This window comes from Bos grunniens, chromosome 8 (genome assembly GCF_055505025.1).
Source record: "Bos grunniens cultivar Pamir isolate PY7600 chromosome 8, Bosgru_T2T1.0, whole genome shotgun sequence".
Classification (NCBI taxonomy): domain Eukaryota; kingdom Metazoa; phylum Chordata; class Mammalia; order Artiodactyla; family Bovidae; genus Bos; species Bos grunniens.
The window spans coordinates 102,102,666-102,124,596 of record NC_141172.1 but is presented as its reverse complement, the minus strand read 5'-3'; the positions used below and the strand labels follow the sequence as shown (position 1 = coordinate 102,124,596).

General features: G+C 42.4%; 1 protein-coding gene across 14 annotated transcripts; it reads right to left on the bottom strand.

Moving 5' to 3' along the window:
- Window positions 1-1,115: 1,115 nt before the first annotated feature.
- PRPF4 (pre-mRNA splicing tri-snRNP complex factor PRPF4) lies at window positions 1,116-21,928 on the bottom strand. Of its 14 annotated transcripts, none has more exons than XR_015132149.1 (14): window positions 21,753-21,863; window positions 20,837-21,017; window positions 18,687-18,873; window positions 12,302-12,389; window positions 11,799-11,878; window positions 11,535-11,628; window positions 10,934-11,028; window positions 9,430-9,488; window positions 8,862-8,985; window positions 6,409-6,498; window positions 3,865-3,938; window positions 3,598-3,705; window positions 3,389-3,507; window positions 1,116-1,992 (listed from the first exon to the last, which is right to left on the bottom strand). XR_015132149.1 is itself a non-coding variant. In XM_086316035.1 (14 exons), exons 1-14 carry the CDS (start codon window positions 21,926-21,928, stop codon window positions 1,799-1,801), a joined length of 1,599 nt encoding a protein of 532 aa, XP_086172161.1. In that variant the 3' UTR covers window positions 1,116-1,798. The 14 variants fall into 14 exon arrangements, 10 of the variants coding, with proteins under 10 accessions (XP_086172161.1, XP_086172152.1, XP_086172162.1 ...); XR_015132150.1 differs by having other exon boundaries at window positions 20,837-21,014; XR_015132151.1 differs by having other exon boundaries at window positions 21,759-21,863.
- Between the last annotated feature and the right edge of the window lie 3 nt (window positions 21,929-21,931).

Below are 21,931 nucleotides of genomic sequence, written 5' to 3'. Positions count from 1 at the left end.
TTTTGCCAAAGGCTTAGATGAAATGTTTTCATTCAGTTGCTACTTCTAAATCACTTGGAACCCCCCATTCCCCCAAAAAGAAGACAAGTTTGAATGATAGTAAAATTTTCACTTTGAGAAAATCTTGAACACACTATATTTAAAAATTGCATGCTAATATACTAAGGTTCATTATTAGTTACAACACACTACAAAGGTAGTTATGAAAAAAACAATTCTTCATGGCTTAACTATGGAGGAAATGGTAACCCACTCCAGTATTCTTGCCAGGAGAATCTCATGGACAGAAGAGCCTGCTGGGCTACAGTCCATGGGGTTGCAGGAGTCGGACACAACTTTGCAACTAAACCACCACAACTATGGAGGAAATAGAGCCCGTTAAACAGTGAAGAGAGTGAAGTGCACAACGGAAGGCAGAGCTGATAATCCAGAACCTCCAGAGGCACACAGGATGTGCACCCACTTGGTTGCAGCTGAAATCAGACTAAAAAGTCCCTTTAGCTACATGTCACTCATTCATAGTTTGTACAAGAGTAACTGTCAGCCTCCCTGGGAAGCAAAGGACAAGTGTTTTGAATGTTCAAGAAGCCATCATATAAGCCCCTTCAATTTTCTATACACAATCCTTGCCAATTCTATTTTTGTGTGAATCTGTGTGAATTCAGAGTTCAGTGGTTGTATATCTGGGGCGGAAAGAGAAGGTAACTGCTGCGTGGCCAATGAATAAGAATTAGAGGGTCCAGATACAGCTCACTGGTAGTCTGGCCTACAATCCAACAGCCCTCTATTTTTAAAAAAATGACTGACAGAATGCTTACTAAGGAGATGGAATTGGAATAAGCCATACTTGAGATCATGTGTTATATCCCAAATTTAAAAAAAGGGATCTCTGTGGACCAATGGCTGGGACTCAGGAAAGGCTTCACTATAAAAATAATTCTTTAAAGGACAGTTTTTTAAATAGGATTTTACTCTGTAGCAAGTGTGCAATAAAGAAAAAAAGTTTATGTTTAGGAATACCCATTAGGGATTTTTTTTTCCCCCAGAGTTATCTCCACATGAAGGATCCATATAAATAACCAGCAGAAAAGAACCTGCACAGTAGAGACATCGTGTTTGCTTCCTAAAAATTTCATTGAATCTTGACACAGTGGCCTAGTTTTGGGGTAACAAAGGATGCCAAACTTCAAAGCAAAACGGAAGACATCTTCTGAAGAGGCAGATGCTCAGCTCTGGACTTCCTGATGCAGTTAGCATTCCAAGTGAACTCAACAGGATGAGGTGAACCTCTGCTGCGGAAGCCAGGACACAGCTGTGGCCCACGTCTTCGCCTTCCATGCTCAGGGCCCTCCTCTGTCAGGTGCTGTTCAGCCAGCGCACAGAGAGACTCGCTTCTCTACTTGAGGGCTTCCTGCAGAGCACGGCCGTCGTGCTCTCCGGGTCACATGGAGTCCTGAAACACGTACCATGTAACGGAAAGCCAGGTTTCAAGAAGTAAAAATCCTGAGTGCTTTGAGGGAAGCAAGAGGGCATTCAAACAAAAGATTAATAAAAACAATGTCTACAAAGTTCATGGAGGGGCTTGAAGAGGAAAACAAATTTTTCAACCATGGAAGGGGTTGACCAATACCCAAGGATTGGGCTGCTTGCCTGAAGTGGGAGCTGAGACAGAAATTCGATTCTTTGAGGATCTATATACATGGTAATTGGCAAAGTACATGATAGAACAAAACACATCAGTTCCTTTCTTTTGAAAATGGCTCTAAAGGGAGATTGAGTCCTTCTTCCATGGTCCTGCCTATTCAGCCATCCAGAGCTTGAAGGTCCTGTCATAGGAGCAAGTGGCTATGAGCTGCCCATCGGAAGAAATGTCTAGGCCCATCACTTTGCCTTCGTGGCCGGCCAGAGTCTTCAGAGGGGACCAGCCTGGGTGAGTCCAGATCTTGGCTGTGTTATCATAGGCACCAGTGAGCAAGAAATTCCCATGGATAGCTACAAAAGAGAAGAGGAATTACTTCAGGAATTGAAATATTCAAGAGCGTAAGAAAAAGAACAGAACCCAAATCTGCAGGGTGTGTGCTCAGTCGTGGCCGACTCTTTGTGGCCCCATGGACTGTAGCCCATCAGGCTCCTCTGTCCATGGAATTTTCCAGGCAAGAATGTTAGAGTGGGTTACTTCCCTGGTGGTCCAGTGGTTAAGATTCTATGCCTCCACTGTAGGGGGCATGGGTTTGACCCCTGGTTGGGAAATTAAGATCCCACATGCCACATAAGGAAAAAAAAATTCTAAAGCAATTAAGAATACTGGAGTGGCTTGCTATCTCCTCCTCCAGGGGATCTTCCCAACCCAGGGATTAAATCCACGTCTCTTGCATCTCGTGCACTAGCAGGTGGATTCTTTACCGCTGTGCCACCTGGGAAGTCCCAAAATCCACTAGAGTATACTATTTTCAAAAAGATGTTATTTTGGCATTCATAAAACGCCAACCTCCAATCTGCATTTTTACTAGGCCTCTACAAAAAAGAGAACAACTACAGACAGACTTAGGGAAACAAATAACATTATTAAGGTCTTTTGGTTCTTTCCCTGATACACAACCTATTCAAAATAATATTATCCATCAGCAGATGAATGGATAAGAAAGCTGTGGTACATATACACAATGGAGTATTACTCAGCCATTAAAAAGAATACATTTGAATCAGTTCTAATGAGGTGGATGAAACTGGAGCCTATTATACAGAGTGAAGTAAGCCAGAAGGAAAAACACCAATACAGTATACTAACGCATATATATGGAATTTAGAAAGAGGGTAACGATAACCCTGTATACGAGACAGCAAAAGAGACACTGATGTATAGAACAGGCTTATGGACTCTGTGGGAGAGGGAGAGGGTGGGAAGATTTGGGAGAATGGCATTGAAACATGTGAAATGTCATGTATGAAACGAGATGCCAGTCCAGGTTCAATGCACGATGCTGGATGCTTGGGGCTGGTGCACTGGGACGACCCAGAGGGATGGTATGGGGAGGGAGGAGGGAGGAGGGTTCAGGATGGGGAACACATGAGAAATGAAGGAATAAAAAATTAAAACAAACAAACAAACAAAAAAACACACAAAATAATATTAAGAACTAAGTGCTTGGACCTTCCCTGGAAAGCAAACCACGCACAGAAGTCTTCTTTACTTCCTAGCAACAAGCGGCGTGCAGTCAGAGCTCTGTCTGAAAGGGTGGCTGAGGTAAGGAAATGATCATTTCTTCCTTCAACAGGGTCCAAATTCTCTCATGTTCCCCTTCCAAGTTAAGCTAACACCTGGCCTGCATTTCATGCCAATGCAATCTGTTTGTCTTGTAGTTAGGCTTACAACAGAAGGAAGACTTACGCTCGAACTTGACACCTGTCACTAAGTTCTGATGGGCAGGAATGGTGTAGACACAACGTCGCTGTCGGAGGTCCCACACTTTGCAGGTGTTGTCGCCACTGCCAGTTGCAATGTGGTAGCTGTGGATCAGATAGAGAGAGGAAGTCAGAAACACAGAATATTTTCTGGCCACTAACCCTGTGCACCCCTCATTCAGTGAGCTTATTTACCCATTGGGGGAGAAATTTATTCCATATATTTCCTTCAGGTGACCTTCTAGGAACATGATACAACGTCCTGTGCGCAGGTCCCAAACTCGACCAAATGCATCCAGTCCCCTGACAAAACAGTTCATGAATGAGTACTGTGAACCCAGTTCCCTCTGGAAGCAGGCAGATGTCAGAGGTCAGATGACTGAGCTGCCCCGGCTGTGTGGAAGAAGCCTTACCCAGTGCCAGCCAAAGAGCCATCTTGATGGAAGGCAATGTCATACACACCCATGCTGTGGCCCTCCTGATGCAGGATCTCCTCTTGAGCTTCCAAATCCCATAAGCGCCATGATCGGTCATAGCTTAAAAAGTCAAGCTAATAATTAACCAGCAGATACTCAAAGTGTACAAAGTGCTATAAATTACAAGTGTACAAAGTGCTTCAATGTACCAAGTGCTGTAAATAGCTGGAGCTCAAGTTATATTTCTGAAACTACTCATACAACCATATTAACAAATTCTTTTCTGGCATAAATAATGTCTCCACAACTAAGCGTTATCTGTCTTGGGTGCTAAATGGGAAACTGTGGACTGCCCATGCCTAAAAAACTATCTCAGTGGCTATTTTAGAAAACAGAATTCCCTTAGGATGGCCCAGAACAAAGACTCTGTCACCTACTTTCTTCCCCAATTTCACTGTTATGTCCTTCCATTCACTGAGCATTTACTGAGTCCTAAACTGAATGTTGGGGATATAATCAATCACAAGTAAATCAACAGAATATAAGAGAATAGAGAGTATATAAAGAGGCCCACATACACACGGTCAAATGATTTTCAATGCGGCCACCAAAGAAATTTCAATAGTGAAAATCTCAATAAATGATGAGAAAACTGTAATACATATGGGAAAAAAGATAAAACAAACAAAAAATCCTCAATTAAAAAATGAGTAAAGCACCTGAACACTGAACAAAAGAAAATACACAAAGGGTCAATAAGCGTATGACTCAACACCAAGAGTCATCAGAGTAATAAAAACTGAAACCATGAGATTTCACTACATACTTGCAAGACTGGTCAAAATGATGAGACTGCCAATGCCAAATGTTGCAAAGATGTTAAAAAAACAAACAAACACCACCACTAGAATGCTGGGAATGCAGAATGACACCAGCACTACGGAAAACCCCCTGGAAATTTTAAAAGTTAAATATACATCTACCCTATAATCTTGCAATTGCATTCTAAGGTATTCATTCAAGAGAAAGGAAAGACAAATATGTCCACAAAAAGTACTGGACAAGATACGTACAGTAGCTTTATTCTTACCAGCCAAGAGTTGGAAACAGCCCAAGTGTCCACCAATGGGAGAATGCATAAACTGGCAGTTATGCAACCGACTGTTTCTCAGCGATAAAAAGGGACTACCGATACACGCGACGACAGGAATGAGTCTTAAAAACGTTGTGCTGAGTAAAAGAACCCAGGCACAAATGAGTTTATAAGGTATGACCACGTAGAATTAATTTATGGTGACAGAAATCAGGGCAGGGGTTGTTTTGGAAAGGGGAGTTGGCTGGGAAAGGCACGGGGGAACTTTCTGGGGTGATGCAAGTGTTCTCTCTATCGACAAGTGTATGGCTATGAGCATAACTGATGCCGTCTTGGGCCCATACAGTTCTTCCTGTCCTCCTGCTGACCCCACCCAGAACTGTACTGTGTGGTAAATCACTTTTCTATTGTCAAGGGCTTTTATTAGTAGTTCATAGATATTGTTTAACAACCATTAGGACCAGGAGACCTCCATGCTCTGTTAGTCGTCAAACAATGAAGACCTTTGCTGGTGTATTCCCAGCACCTACTGGTTACCCACTCATAAATCTTGACTTAGGAATGTACTTCCTGCTTCCAAGCACAGACCCCCGTACCCTAGGTTAACTATAAAACTGCTGCAATGGCTTCTTGAAGGTGCAGACTGCAGCTGTGAATGCTTCAGGACTGCTGACTGCCAGATCCCACCCTATAAGTGACCCTGTAATAAACTGATCCACTGGTTATATGGATGGAATTGTCCACCTTGATTATCCCTCTCAAGATGCTTCTCGGTGACATCCCTCGTGGTACGGTGGATAAGAATCCACCTGCCAATGCAGGGGACATGGGCTCAATCCCTGGGCCGGGATGATTCCACATGACGTGGGCCACCCATGCGCCGCAACTACTGAAGCCTGCGTGCCTAGAGGCTGAGCTTAGTCAGCAACGTGAGAAGCCACTGCAGCGAGAAGCATGTGCACTGCGACAAAAGCAGCGCCCGTTCACCACAACCAGAGCGCCCACAGCAGCAACGAAGCCTCAGTGCAGCCAAAGAAAACGACTTCTCAGCTTGGTGGGCGCTTTCTGTTCCCTTGGACCTCTAACAACAGGGATGTGGGTCATGTGAATGCATGCATTTGTCAAGACTGACTAAATTATACACTTAAATCCATTCCACTGCACGTAAACTGTATCTCAAAAACGTCTTTAATAGATTCTGGCCTCACTGAATTTATAGAACCAGGAAAAGAGACTGATCTGTAAGCAGTGAAGTTATAATACAACGTATAGCCCACCCCACCGCCCCTCTCCATCAAAAAATGCACTTCTAGTATTGGCCAAGAAAGAGAAGAGGGAAACTCTAGCTCTCTGGCATTTAGTGACCGAAATCTCAGATTAACTGCAATTTAAAGCCGAGTACACTTGGCCTTAACTGTACCATATAGTCTTTTGTGATTCTGATTCATTGCAGTCCAAGAAAACATGACTTGAGGACAGAACAAGAGGATGGCTTACCAGGTGGTACCCAAGAAGCGCCCTGATGGATGCCACGTCACACGGGCCACACGCACGGTGTGCCCTTCAATGTCTGCCACCGGCTCATCACTGTAAAGGAACCGAATATCCTACGTAAACTATCTTACACTCATGCAAATATTCACTGAATTTTTTTTTAACTGTTGAGCACACAGGCACTCATTCTGCATGGGTGGACAGGCCAAACTGTAACTTGTAATCTGTTAAAATTTTAGGGCCAACGATAATCTAATCACCTCCCAAGGTTATAAAAGCTTTGGGACCATTACATATGTCCACAGGTGAACACTGCCCATTTTTGTTGTTCAGTAGCTCAGCTGTGTGCTACTCTTTGCAACTGCATGGACTGCAGCACGCCAGGCCTCCCTGTCCTTCACCATCTCCTGGAGCTTGCTCAAACTCACGTCCATTGAGTCCGTGATGCCATCCAACCATCTCATCCTTTGTCGTCCCCTTCTCCTCCTGCTTTCAATCTTTTGCAGCATCAGGGTATTTTCCAGTGAGTCAGTTCTCATCAGGTGGCCAAAGTACCGGAGCTTCAGCTTCAGCATCAGTCCTTCCACTGAATATTCAGGGTTGATATCCTTTAGGATTGACTGATTTGATCTCCTTGCAGTTCAAGGGATTCTCAAGAGTCTTCTCCAACACCACAGTTCAAAAGCATCAGTTCTTCGGAGCTCAGCCTTCTTTCTGGTCCAACTCTCACATCCATAAATGACTACTGGGAAAACCATAGCTTTGTTTATATGCACCTCTGTTAGTAAAGTAATGCCTCTGCTTTTTAATATGCTATCTAGGTTTGTTATTGCTTTTCTTCCAAGAGGCAAGTGTCTTTTAATTTCATGGCTGCAATCACCATCTGCAGTGATTTTGGATCCCCCCCCCTCCAAATAAAGTCTGTCACTGTTTCCATTGTTTCCCCATCTATTTGCCATGAAGTGATGGGACCAGATGCCATGATCTTAGTTTTTTCAATGTGAATTTTAAGCCAGCTTTTTCACTCTCTTCTTTCATCTTTCATCAAGAGGCTCTTTAGTTCCTCTTCGCTTTCTCCCATAAGGGTGGTGTCATCTGCATATCTGAGGTTATTAATATTTCTCCAGGCAATCTTGATTCCAGCTTCTGCTTCATCCAGCCCAGCATTTCTCATGATTTACTCTGCAGGTAAGTCAAATAAGCAGGGTGACAATATACAGCCTTGACGTACTCCTTTCCAAATTTTGACCAGTCTGTTGTTCCATGTCTGGTTCTAACTGTTGCTTCTTGACCTGCATATAGGTTTCATAGGAGGCAGGTCAAGTGGTCTGGTATTCCCATCTCTTTCAGAATTTTCCACAATTTGTTGTGATTCATACAGTCAAGGCTTCAGTGTAGTCAATGAACCAGAAGCAGATGCCACAGCACTTCAATAAGCATTGTCCTTCTATTTCAATTCATTGTCAACAAACTCTTAATTCTACACCACTTAAGATTAAGAGAAAAATAAAAGATACTTCAACCTAACAAGCAAAATAATTTCTCTGAACCAAAGGACTGCTGAGATTCTAGAAAGAAACATACTTTGATAGAAATGCAGGGCAATATCAAACATTTCTGGTGCAAGTGGATTATAGATAATTTTATCTCAAACTTCAGCTTGTTCAAGGATCCACATGAAAGCAGAACTCCTAAACAGAGGCTTAGTTTCCTTTCAGTGGCCATTAAATTCTACTACCAGCAACAGCAGAAAGAAGATCTGAAACACCAGTGAAAGGAAATAAACACAAACCCTAAAGAGGGCAATTAAGAAGGGAACACTATTAATGTGGATACACAGAACTAATCAAAGCCCTAGGGGAACAAATATTGCTACATATTACCAAAGCCAATTAAAACTTGCTGTGCTCACAGCTAAGATCCTATCTAGCAGAGTGGAGACACTAATTAGCTCCTCACAAAATCCTAGAACAAAAGCCTCATGTGCTTTCCCAAAGAAGGAAAACTAAGCAACTGAATTCAGAAGTCTTTTAGGCAACAAGGTGCTTCTAACTATTTCTTGGAAAGCAATAAATAATCACAAACACATTAAAACAGAGAAGCCTGTTGTAACTGGAAAATATGGTTTAGGTAAAGGATGACAATATTGGGAGGAGACATCACTTCCTTGGCAATACTGCTGGACATAACCTTCTTTCTTCCCCTGTGGCTGTTTGCTAAGAACCAATGTGCTGTCTGGAGTATTATTTTCAGTCAATCTACCAAATAGCGCATTTGTCCAATGTCAGTCTATTGCAATGGCAGGTATAATGGATCGTTCCAGAATAACTGGAGCCAGGAAACAGCGGTCACTATATTAGAGGCAAAAACCAAGGTACAGAGTTCTAGGTCCCTAGGGCCAACCAATCAACTGTTTACTGCGGTGACTGCCGTGCGGACAGAGCAGTAATATTCACCTGTCAAGGCTCCACAGCTTCACAGAACCGTCAGCAGCACAAGAGGCCAGATTAACGTCTTTTTGGTCCAAGGAGACTGTGGATTTGGGATGGAATACGATCGCTCCCACATTTGTGTTATGGCCTGAAGGAGTGTAAGAGATGGAAATTAAAGGGCTGCTGTTCCGTTATAACTTAAGTGTAAATATACACAATGAGGAATATTATATATACACATTTCAGAAAACGTGAACCTATAAAGTATTAGTTATTCAACTACTAAAAAATTGAACTTTTAAAATTTAAACTAACGTATAAATTACATTAAAAAAAAGCTTAACACACAAAAAAATGTTTCTTGCTTTAGACTGTAAATGCCAGAGTAGGGCTGGACATGAGAGAGAAATATGCATATGATGTCATTATCATTCAGCTTTGCAGTCAAAGAAAACCAAACCAAGTCAGATCATATCAAGAATCAATCGTGTGTGTACTGGGTTTGAGTGTCCTGTAGAGCTTTAAGAGTTATACTGCTTGATAGAGTTTGAATTGGGAAAAAGAGCAAGATTTAGGTAAGAGTCTAACCCACCTCGAAGAGTGTGAAGGAGGTTGCAATCGGGAACAGACCAGAGCTTGCAAAGCCCACTCCTATCAAATACAAAGGAAAGCATCTCAGCCAGGGTTGGTCTGGGAAGGAAAAGGTATCTTGGTAACATTACTAAAGGACAATTTCTTCTTACCCCCCAAAATCGTTATAGTGGCAGACAAAAAAGAAAAGGCTTATCATTTGGAGGGTTATGTAAGAAAGCTATAGCCAGGTCTGAAGCAAACAAAGGCCTCTACTGGACTGTAAATATTACAGCACAAGTTGCTCTTCTCCTTAGCTTTTGGACCAATTTCTAGGCAAAGTAGGACAAATGAAGTTACCTACCTGTAATATTAATAATGATACTATCTCCTTAAATATGAATAGCATATTACTACTTACAAAGTATTTAAATAAAAACTGCTTTATTTTGAAAAATTCCAACAAATTACTTTTATATCTATCATCTCAAATGATCCTTATAACAGATTTGTGAGGTACATAAGATGGAATAATCATTTCTACTTTACTTGTGTATTCGTTTTATTTTCTGGTAATTAACTTTTTAAATCGGAGTACAGGTGATTTACAATGCTGTGTCAGTTTCTGCTGCACAGCAAAGTGAGTCATTTCTACTTTATAATAAAGACAGCTGAGGCTTGAAGAGGTGGACGAATCTACATAGGTCCTTGGTTTTCTCCTGAATTGGTCTCGATTTCTGCCTAGTCAAGTAGCTTCTGTGTGTACAATGTAAGGAAGACTGCCCCTCACTAGACGACAGTGTCCCACGAGAACAACTAAGTGACTGAACAGAACAAAACAACAAAGTTTTCACGTCTTAAAACTTTTCTGCATATGCGATGGCAAACAGAAAACAGAATAAACACAAGAACGGTAATTTGCTTTGCTTTACAGACAAAGAAACTGAAGCTTACAGAGAAGTATCTTGCTTAGGTCACATAACTAAAAGTATGAGTATCTTGCTTAGGTGATATAACTAAAAAAGAAAAGCTGTATCAAGGTGTGTATAGTTAGTCTATAAACTCCCTATATTAATATATCTGCCCCAAAATGATGCTAATGCCAAGAATGTGACTGACAGATGCGAACTGAAAGCTCTATCACAAACTACAATGGGCACGAGTTACCACCTCTAGTTTGATGTGATCATGAGGCAGCAGAGGAAAATGGGATGGCAGAGGCCTTCTGTTTATTTTTCACATTTTTTTTGAAAGTAGCTCAGTCACGTCCAACTCTTTGCGACCCCAGGGACTATACAGTCCATGGAATTCTCAAGTCCACAATACTGGAGTGGGTAGCCTTTCCCTTCTCCAGGGGATCTTCCCAACCCAGGGAGTGAACACAGGTTTCCCACAATGCAGGCGGATTCTTTACCAGCCGAGCCACCAGGGAAGCCAAGCAATGGCCTTCCAAAACAAATGTTGACTCTTCCCCCAGAACCCCATTCAGGGAAAAGAAAACAGAACACTATAAAATGGGGACTTACCAACAGGCTGTGGCCAGCATTTTGGAATTGGGACTAAAGTGACAGTAGGAGATAGGCCGATCATCCCCAATCTGACTGCAGAAATTATTCAAAGACTTAAAAAAACAGACAAACAAGGAATCATTAAATGCTAACCCAAGACTTTCTTGGCTTTTCCACCATTAAAAAAAGAAAAAAAATCTTTCCAGTTTTAACCCACCCTAAGATTTCCCACCCCTCCTTCTTTGTCAGGAGACACTGCTACAAATGAACGAATGAACGGAGTCAAGGCTTATCTGGAACTCCCCCATGCTGTCATCTACAGTCTGTGTCAACAGCTTCTCTGTCAGCTAAAAATAAACCAGAAAGCCATGGCAAGATTTAAAGTACAGTCTAACATATTAAAAGGGAGAAGTAAAGCACGGGAACCACAGGTCTCTGCCTGGTACGAAGTACAGTAGGTTCCCTGCCACCTTAACTGATGGATCCTCCCAAGCAGCAACAGTGCAAGCAAGGAAGATGTACAGCTGCCTTTTATTTGTTAGAGGCGGGCCAAGGTAGAACATATAACAAATACTGCAGAAATCTTTAAAACATCGGGCAATCGCTGAGAGAGTCTTACTCGGAGAGATTTGTGCAGCTCTTGCATCTGGGAGGTTCTAGTTGTCTCAGGAATCTCTTTATGAAGACGGGCCTCTTCTAAGCGTTTCATTGCCCTGTAACACGGAAAACATTACCCTGGGCAAACAGGCTGGAAACAAGGGTCCAAAGAAGTCTCTGTATCACTCAATTTCAACTAACAACCACAGTCATTATAAAGCAGATCCTCAGTCCCTGAGAGGAAATGAGAAGCATGCTTCTTCCCCCTTCTCAAGTTTCTCCTCACCTGGGCAGTGAGTAATTAGCAATCCACAGTCTAGCAACCTTCAGGCTGTGTGGTCCTTCATGGTACCAGGTCTGCTGATACTGAAAGTTAAATAAGAGCAGAAATGTCAAGTCTGAAGCATCCCTGCCTCTTTCATAGCTATCAATTCCCTACTGTAACTGCCCAGGAAAAAGGTGAATTGGTTCAGTATAATATGATGAAATCAGGTATATGTGTTTTCTGATGTGCTTCTTTCTATGAGTTCTTATTGGATGATTTCTGGTTCCTTTTTACAAGGGAAACCAGGAATGCTGTGCTTCTTTCCCGAAATGGGAAACTCGCTTACTTCCGTTTGTATCTACAAAGGAACCACAAACAACTGCCAACAACTATTCCTAAACAGCAGTCTCCAACCCCTGCTCTGGCCCTCATCCGAGGCAAAGTAAAGCTCTGAAAACAGAAAACGAGAGAACTAGCCCCTTGTCTCCTGTGTGCTGACACTATGAAGCCAAGGACGTATTTACCTCTTCTTTGGACTTCTTTGATTTCTCATCATCTTTTTTGGTCTTTTTTAAGGCATCAGTACCGACCACTGAGAGAATATTTCTTAACCTGTAACAAAGAAGATCAGAATTTAAATAGAGTTGAGGTAAGGTAAAGGAGGACTTTCACCTTACTTCACTCAGCGTGTTGGATACTCTTGACGTGCTAAGTATAAAAAATGACTAAGAAACAGCCCTTGACTTCACGGGGTGCTAAGGGGAATCCTGAGTAAACAACCTAGACTTGGAGGGAATCAGGGAAGGCCCTATGGAGAAGATGTTCTCTAAACCGAGACGTCAATCAACCAGGTCAAAGGTCAAGAATGTTCGGAAAGGACAGCTAAGGCAGAGGGTTCCACAAATGTGAAGGTCTAGAGGCAAGCACGTTGAGCCTGGAATCAAAACAGTTCAGTATGGCTGGAGCATGGGGTATTGGGAAAGGCTGAGTAAGAGAAATGGCTGAGAATCTAAGTAGGGGCCAGGCCACTATGCGCTCCTAATGCCAGGGTGAGCAGGATTCACATTTGAGAAAGACTCCTGGAAAAGTATGGAGAATAAAGAGGGAAGAACAAAGGAGGGAGCTCAGCATACTGTGGTATCCTCCCACTTGAGACTTAATGGACTGAATAGGACGGTGGCGGGGGAGACTCCAGACAGTCACCTAAGGGACACAAACAACAAACGGTAACAGTGTATCCTTTGCGAGGCTATTGACAAAGTAACACACCGTGACAGAGCAGTGTCTGGGCTCTTTACCAGGGAGCAGAGGGTAGGAAGGGCTTCTTTAAGGAGGTAGTATTTATGCTAAAACCAAAAGAACTGAAAAGCTCTAAAAGGCGAGAGCTCCACTATTCTTGCTTAGAAAATCCGTGGACAGAGGAGCCTGGCAGGCTACAGTCCATAGGGTCGCAAGAGTTAGACACAACTTAGCGACTAAATCACAACATAAAAGGCGAGAGAGGGGAACAAAAAAAGGAAAATTAAGTCGAAAGACACACACAAAAAAGCTTGAGCATCCTAGGAGGATCATTATGGCTACTAAGTCTAGTAAACGGGAAGAGGGGTACAAGGTAAGGATGAAGAGCATGTTAGGAGTTTTTTACTCTAAGTTTAGTAAGAGACACTGTAGGATTTTTGTTAAGCAAATTGATAAGCAAACAATTAATACAGCACATCTGGGGTTATTACAATAGTCTAAAGGTGAAACTAGTGGAGGGAGAGAAAAGAGGACATGCTGGAGGTACATTTCAGAAGTAGAATAAACAAGATTTTGCTGATGGGTTATACAGAAGGTGACGCAGGTTTTTAACTGAAAACCGTGTGAATGGTTGTGTTATTTCCAAGAATAGGAAAAGGATGGGAAATAGATGAGTTCAACATCAGTTAACTTCAGTTCAGTTGCTCAGTCGTGACCGCATGGACTGCAGCAAGCCAGGCCTCCCTGTCCATCATCAACTCCCAGAGTTTACTCAAACTCATGTCCATTGAGTCGGTGATGCCATCCAACCATCTCATCCTCTGTCGTCCCTTTCTTCTGCCCTCAATCTTTCCCAGCATCAGGGTCTTTTCCAATGAGTCAGCTCTTCACATCAGGTGGCCAAAGGATTGGAGTTTCAGCTTCAGCATCAGTCCTTCTAATGAACACCTAGGACTGATTTCCTTTAGGATGGACTGGTTGGATCTCCTTGCAGTCCAAGGGACTCTCAAGAGTCTTCTCTAACACCACAGTTCAAAAGCATCAATTCTTCGGCACTCAGCCTTCTTCACAGTCCAACTCTCACATCCATACATGACCACAGGAAAAACCATAGCCTTGACTAGACGGACCTTTGTTGGCAAAGGAATGTCTCTGCTTTTTAATATGCTGTTTAGGTTGGTCATAACTTTTCTTCCAAGGAGTAAGCGTCTTTTAATTTCATTCAACGTAGGTCCATGAATAAAGGTAAATTGGAAGTGGTCAAACAGGAGATGGCAAGAATAAACATCGACATCTTAGGAATCAGTGAACTAAAATGGATGGGAATAGGCAAATGTAATTCAGATGACCATTAAATCTACTACAGTGGGCAAGAATCCCTTAGAAGAAATGGAGTAGCCATCATAGTCAATAAGAGAGTCCGAAATGCAGTACTTGAGTGCAATCTGAAAAATGACAGAATGATCTCGGTTTGTTTCCAAGGCAAACCATTCAACACCACGGTAACCCAAGTTTAAGCCCCAACCATTGATGCTGAAGAAGTTGAAGCTAACCAGTTCTATAAAGACCTATAAGATCATCTAGAACTAACACCAAAAAAAGATTTTCTCTTAATCTCAGGGGATTGGAATGCAAAAGGAGCAAGTCAAGAGATACTTGGAGTAACAGGCAAATTTGGCCTTGGAGTACAAAATGAAGCAGGACAAAGGCTAACAGAATTCTGCCAAGAGAATACACTGGTCATAGTAAACACCTTTTTCCAACAACACAAGGGACAACTTTACATGTGGACACCACCAAGTGCCAGATTGATTTTATTCTTTGCAGTCGAAAATGGAGCAGCTCTATCCACTCAGCAAAAACAAGACCTGAAGCTAACTGTGGCTCAGATCATCAGCTCCTTAAAGCAAAATTCAGGCTTAAACCAAAGAAAGCACGGAAAACCACTAGGCATTCAGATACGACCTAAATCAAATCCTCCATGATCATACAGTGGAGGTAACAAATAGATTCAAGGGATTAGATCTGGTAAACAGAGTGTCTGAAGAACTATGGACAGAGGTTCGTAACACCGTACACAAGGAGGCACTGACTAAAACCATCCCAAAGGAAAAGACATGCAAGAAGGCAAAGTGGTTGTCTGACAAAGTCTTAAGAATAGCTGAGGAAAGAAGAGAAGTGAAAAGCAAGGGAGAGAGGGAAAGGTATACCCAACTGAATGCAGAGTTCCAGAGAACAGCAAGGAAAGAGAGGGCCTTTGTCAAAGAATAATGTGAAGAAACAGCAGAAAACAGGACGGGAAAGACTAGAGATCTCGTCAAGAAAACTGGAGATATCAAAGGAACATTTCATGCAAAGATGGGCACAATAATGGACAGAAACAGTAAAGACCTAATAGAAGCACAAGAGATCAAGAAGAGATGGCAAGAATACACAGATGAACTGTACAAAAAGATCTTAACGATCTGGATAGCCATGATGGTGTGGTCACTCACTTAGAGCCAAACATCATGAGTGTGAAATCATGAGGGCCTTCAGAAGCACTGCTGCCAATAAAGCTAGCAGAGGTGACGGAATTCCAGTTAAGCTATTTCAAATCCTAAAAGACGATGCTATTAAATGATGCTGCATTCAGTATGTCAGCAAATTTGGGAAAACTCAGCAGTGGCCACAGAACTGAAAAATGTCAATCTTCATCCTAATTCCTAAGAAGGACAGTACTAATGAATGTTCAAACTACCAGACAATTGCGCTCACTTCCCATGCTAGTAAGGTTATGCTCAAAATTCTTTAAGCTAGGCTTCAGTACTTGAGAGGAAACTTCCAGATGGACAAGCTAGGTTTAGAAAAGGCAGAGGAACCAGAGACCAAATCGCCAACACTCGCTGATCATAGAGAAAGCAAAGGAATTCCAGAAAAACATCTACTTCTATTTCACTGACTATGCAAAAGCCTTTGACTGTGTGGATCACAACCGTGAAAAACTCTTAAAGAGATGTGAATACCAGACCATCTTACCTGTCACCTGAGAAACCTATATGCGGGTCAAGAAAACAACAGTTAGAACCTTATATGGAATAAATGACTGGTTCAAAATTAAGAAAGGAGTATGACAAGGCTGAATACTGTCATTCTGCTTATTTAACTTATACGTAGAGTACATCATGGACATGCCAGCCAGGCTGGATGACTCACAAGCTGGAATCAAGATTGCTGGGAGAAATATCAACAACTTCAGATATGCAGATGATACCACTCTAATGGCAGAAAGCGAGGAGGAACTAAAGAGCTCCTTGATGACGGTGAAAGAGAGAGTGAAAAAGTCAGCTTGAAACTCAATATTAAAAAACCTAATTAGATGGCCTCTGGTCTTAACACTTCATGGCAAATAGAAGAGGAAAAGGTGGAAGCAGAGACAAATTTCCCCTTCTTAGGATGAAGAAAATCACTGCGGATGGTGACTGCAGCCATGAAATTAAAGATGACTGCTTCCTGGAAGGAAAGCAACGATAAACCCAGACAGTATATTAAAAAGCAGAGATACCACTTAGCTTAAAAAGGTCCGTACAGTCACAGCTATGGTGTTTCCAGTAGTCACGTATGCATGTGAGAAATGGACCATAAAGAAGGCAGAGCACTGAAGAACTGATGCTTTTGAACTGTGGTGCTGGAGAAGGCTCTTGAGAGTCCCTTGGACAGCAAGGAGATCAAATCAGTCAATCCCAAAGGAAATTAACCCTGAATATTCATTGGAAGGACTGATGTTGAAGCTGAAGCTCCATACTCTGGCCACCTGATGAAAACAGCCAACTAACTGGAAGAGACCCTGACGCTGGCAAAGACCGAAGACAGCAGAAGAAGAGGGCAACAGAGGATGAGATGGTTGGATGGCATCATCAATTCAATGGACATGAACTTGGGCAAACTCCAGGAGATGGTGAGGTACAGGGAGGCCTGGCGTGCTGCAGTGCCTGGGGCTGCAAAGAGTTGGACACGACTTGGTGACTGAACAACTTAGAGATGTCAAATTTGAGACTATAGAACAGCTAGGCTACAGAGACCTGGGAGTCATCAGACTCCATGCCATGGGAGTCCATAGAAACTCCACATAAACCATGCCATGGGAACAGACCTGATCCCTCACGGTTGGTGTAGGACAAGGACAAACAACAGCAGTTTATAAAGGTTACCCAGAAAAAAAAAAAGGTTACGCAGGGGGAAAACGAGGCTTAGAAGAATCAGCTAAAGAAACAGGAGGATTGGGTTTTATGGAAGCCAAGGAAAGGGAGCGTTTGAAGGATGAATAGGTGGCAGTGTACTAGGGCTATTCTTAGTAAAGATGAGCTGATGACCTTAATGAACACCCATTTCAATGCGGAAGTGGTCAGTCAGTCTGCACTGGGCTGAAGAGTGGTAAGGGCCTTAAGAGGGTAAATGTAATAAGTGAGGAATAGTTAAGCCCCAAGTCCTAAAGAGGCAGGCAGGTCACATCCTCATAACTGCACACGACTAGCCTGTCACTGAGAGATTTTGGAACTTCAGAATCACAAGAATAGCATTATCTGAGGAAAGTACCTCTTTTCAATAATGTCCAAAAAACACTTACCATCATGTTTTATGTTAATGACAAAAAACGTGTTTGCTGTTTAAATTTTCAGAGTTCAGTGACAAATTTTACCCAACTCAAAACTATACACTAAGGAGAGGAAGGGGAGGGAACATGTTAACCTCTTCACAGTTTATAAAGAAAAATTGGTAGTGGAGAATAAACTGGCCTAAGACTTAGATTATGGACTAAACCATATTCACACAACTTAAGATATTCTGTCAACATTATGTGAGACATCCTATTAAAAGTTTAGCTACAAATACCAACTAAATAATGGCAGAAAGTGAAGAGGAACTAGAGAGCCTCTTGATGAAAGTGAAAGAGGAGAGTGAAAAAGCTGGCTTAAATTCAACATTCAAAAAATGAACATCATGGCATCTGGTTGAATCACTTTATAGCAAATAGATAGGGAAAAAGTGCAAAGTGTCAGATTTCGTTTTCTTGGGCTTCAAAATCAATGTGGATGGTGACTGCAGCCATGAAATTAAAAGACACTTGCTCCTTGGAAGAATAGCTATGACAAATCTAGACAGTGTATTAAAAAGCAGAGACATCACTTGGCTGAAAAAGTTCCGTATTGTCAAGGTTATGGTTTTTCCAGTAGTCATGTATGGATGTGGACCGTAAAGAACGCAGAGTACTGAAGAATCGATGCTTTTGAACTGTGGGGTCAGAGAAGACTCTTGAGAGTCCCTTGGACAGCAAGGAGATCAAACCAATCCATCCTAAAGGAAATCAACCCTGAAAATTCATTGGAAGGACTGATGCTAAAACTGAAGCTCCAATACTTTGGCCACCTGATGCGAAGAGCCAACTCACTGGAAAAGACCCTGATGCTGGGAAAGATTGAGAGCAGAAGAGGACAACAGGATGAGACAGTTGGATGGCGTCACCGACTCAATGGACATGAGTCTGAGCAAGCTCCGAGAGACAGTGAAGGACAGGGAGGTTCATGGGGTCACAAAGAGTCGGACATGACTTAGTGACTGAACAACAACAACAACTAAAATCTGGAACTATAATGCTGTGATTAAAAAAGAGTAAGTACTTAGAAAGGGTACCTTTCTCTTCTTTCAGCAGGACCTTCTCCAAAAAGTGTGATGGGTTCCCCCAAAGCTCTAAGGCAAGCCTTGACCTCTGAGTCATCTGTGGAAACGTTGATTTGCCGGGCTCGCTTCCTTCTCTCAAACTCTGCTAACACTTCAGCCTGTCTCTCACTGATGTGCTCTTCAATTTCAAACACTTCTCCTATAAAGAGAACAGGCAATATCAGCATGATCACCAATCTTCTTCAATTAGGGAGAGAGAAATAAGTTCTTACAACTGGAGTCTGCATGCCTCTGCTGCTGCTAAGTTGCTTCAGTTGTGTCCGACTCTGTGCGACCCCACTGACGGCAGCCCACCAGACTCCCCCTGGGATTCTCCAGGCAAGAACACTGGAGTGGGTTGCCATTTCCTTCTCCAATGCATGAAAGTGAAAAGTCAAAGTGAAGTCACTCAGTCGTGTCCGACTCTTAGCGACCCCATGGACTGCAGCCTACCAGGCTCCTCCGCCCATGGGATTTTCCAGGCAAGAGTACTGGAGTGGGGTGCCATTGCCTTCTCCAGTGCACGCCTCTAGGGACAGTTAACTAATCTGTAAGAAACTTTACAGTTTCTCAGTTTATTAAAGTATGCCAAAACCAGAAAACTAAATGAGGTTTTAAAAGCCAGAAACTGGTTCAAGTCATCTTGTTTCATTTGGCAACTTACACGTACATAAACATACAGCTTTCATGAGACAATGCAAATACAGAGCACTTTTACAAGTTAACTAGGCTTTCTCTCCAAGGCAAAATAGAAACATTATTTTAACAGCTGCCAAAGCTACTCTCTGAAACAGTCTCAGTATAGGAACACTAACAAATATAACAATAAACTGGAAATAATTACCATGAAAATGATAAGCCTTAACTATAAGGCTTTTTGGATAATCTAGTAGCTAGTTTTAAAACTCACATAAAAAACAAGCATTTGGATGAGAAGTGAGTACAGTCGTGATGCCGTCATGTTTAAAATAACATAAAAGGTTTAAAACTCATGAAAAGTGCATGTGTATAGAAAAGAAAATGTATGGGAGGGTCGATGAGAAACTTGACAGAAGTCCTATCTGCATGGAAGTCTTTTTATACTGTCTGATGGAGAAGGAAATGGCAACCCACTCCAGTGTTCTTGCCTAGAGAATCCCAGGGACGGGGGAGCCTGGTGGGCTGCCGTCTATGGGGTCACACAGATTTGGACACGACTGAAGCGACTTAGCAGCAGCAGCATACTGTCTGAATTTCTTATGACAAACATGAATGATTTTATTTTTAAAATATAGTAGACTACTAGTTACTGGCATGAAAAAATACCCTCAACAGTGTGTGTGTACTTATTGGCTTACTTGTTTCCAACTCTTTGCGACCTGGTGGATTGTAGCCCACCAGACCCCTCTGTCCATGGGGTTTTACATGCAAGAAATACTGGAGTAGGTTGCCATTTCCTCTTCCAGGGGATCTTCCCCACCCAGTGATCAAACCCACCTTGTTTCCTGTGTCTCTTGCATTGCAGGTGAATTCTTTACCCACTGAGCCATCAGGAAAGCCCATTTAACAGTATTCAGAATGACAAATGCAGGTTACAAAACAATTTGTTTATCGTGGTTTCATTTATGGAAAAAATGTATTTTCATAGCTTTATTAAGTTCTTGAAATGATATAGCCCCGATTAATAAAGATTACAGGTTTTTCTACTTCATATATTTCTTTACTGTATAACTGCTTTCAAAATAAAGATGGCTATCACTTTAAAAAGAGGTAATTTCATTTTGGGTGAAAAACGGTTGGAAAACTAAAAAGAGAAGAATATTAGGAAACACAGTAGCTTCAAGCTAACGCCAGAACTACACTAGATTCCAGAAGACAAAGGAAATCACTGAATCCAAATACACACTGAATAAATTCCTAGTAAAATTACTAACAATTCACTGAAGAAAAACTGTATAAAAGGTTTAAAAAAAAGGTTCTCAGGATGATAATACCAAGTCAGGCAGGCAGAGAATACGGACTTCGATAGGTGCAAGTTTATTATTTGTAGTTTTGGGACATAAACTAGTGATATTTGAGGCAGGTAATCATTACAGAAAATTTGAGCACGAAAGGTAAAGATGAACTCACAATCTGCATCTTACCAGAGGTTATGTTAATGTTTCCTGCTTCAATTCCTGCTTTGAGTCCTTCTTTTCCCAAAAGCCCAGATTCTCCTTTGGCCAGACGCTCCCTCTCCTTCTCTTCCAAACTTCCATAATAGATGTGTGGTTTCTTCACAACAGGAGCCACCAAGTCATCTGGTGCCTTAGTTTTGGTTGCCTGCTAAAACAAAGACCTAGATTAACCTAAAGCTTAATCTTAGCAATCTACTGGGTTTCCCAGCAGAATGCAGCTTATTTAGAGCTTCAAACCTATTTCTTCCCCACACAAAGGACAAACCAGGCACCAGTGAAAATGTGTCTTCCTTGATCTGGGGGTGGAGGCTAAGAGTGGTTCCAGTCTCTTAATCACTTAAGTTTTGTAGATAGGAAGAGATGGATAAAACTAGTGAATTTCTCCTGCTGATTTTTCTGTCAAAGGTTTTCTCTCGAACATGTTTATTTCATACGGTTGCAGCAGGTGCAATCTCTTCTTGGCTTTTACGAAAATTTCCAGAATTACTGCTCATCACAGGGCTATCAAGGGTAACTGAAATAACCAAAGCGATGGTACAGGGGACAAGTTACAAAGTTACTGTTCACACATTTCAAACGTTTCGGACATGAAGCAGTAGATAAGTTAGGAGGCCTGGTTACAATTAAGAGTTCGGAAAGTGTCATAAATCTTGGCCAAGACTCTACTCCCTTTCAGAGCTCCGTTTCTGAACCAGACGGAAAAGATATTTACATTTCGGGGCTGTAGTAAGAGGTGAAAACGAGCTGAAACAGATGAAAGCACTTAAGAATTAGGAAAACACAGCAGCCTTCCTCCTCGGCCCTCCACTGCCGTAGCCCGTTCCCTAACGGCCCTGTTTCGCAGGGACCCCCACCCCCTCAGCGCTCCCTGCCAGAATGAGACCTGTACCGTGGAGGAGGGTCGTGTGGAAGCCATGCTGGGCTCCGGAGACGCGAAGCCCCAGCGAAAGCCGCGCTCTGCGTTTCAGACCGTCCACCGCGCGCCCGGCAAAGCGGAACTACGTCGCCGAACGGAAGTGGTCCGAGGTCCGACGCAGCATCCTGGGAGGCGTGGAGCATTAT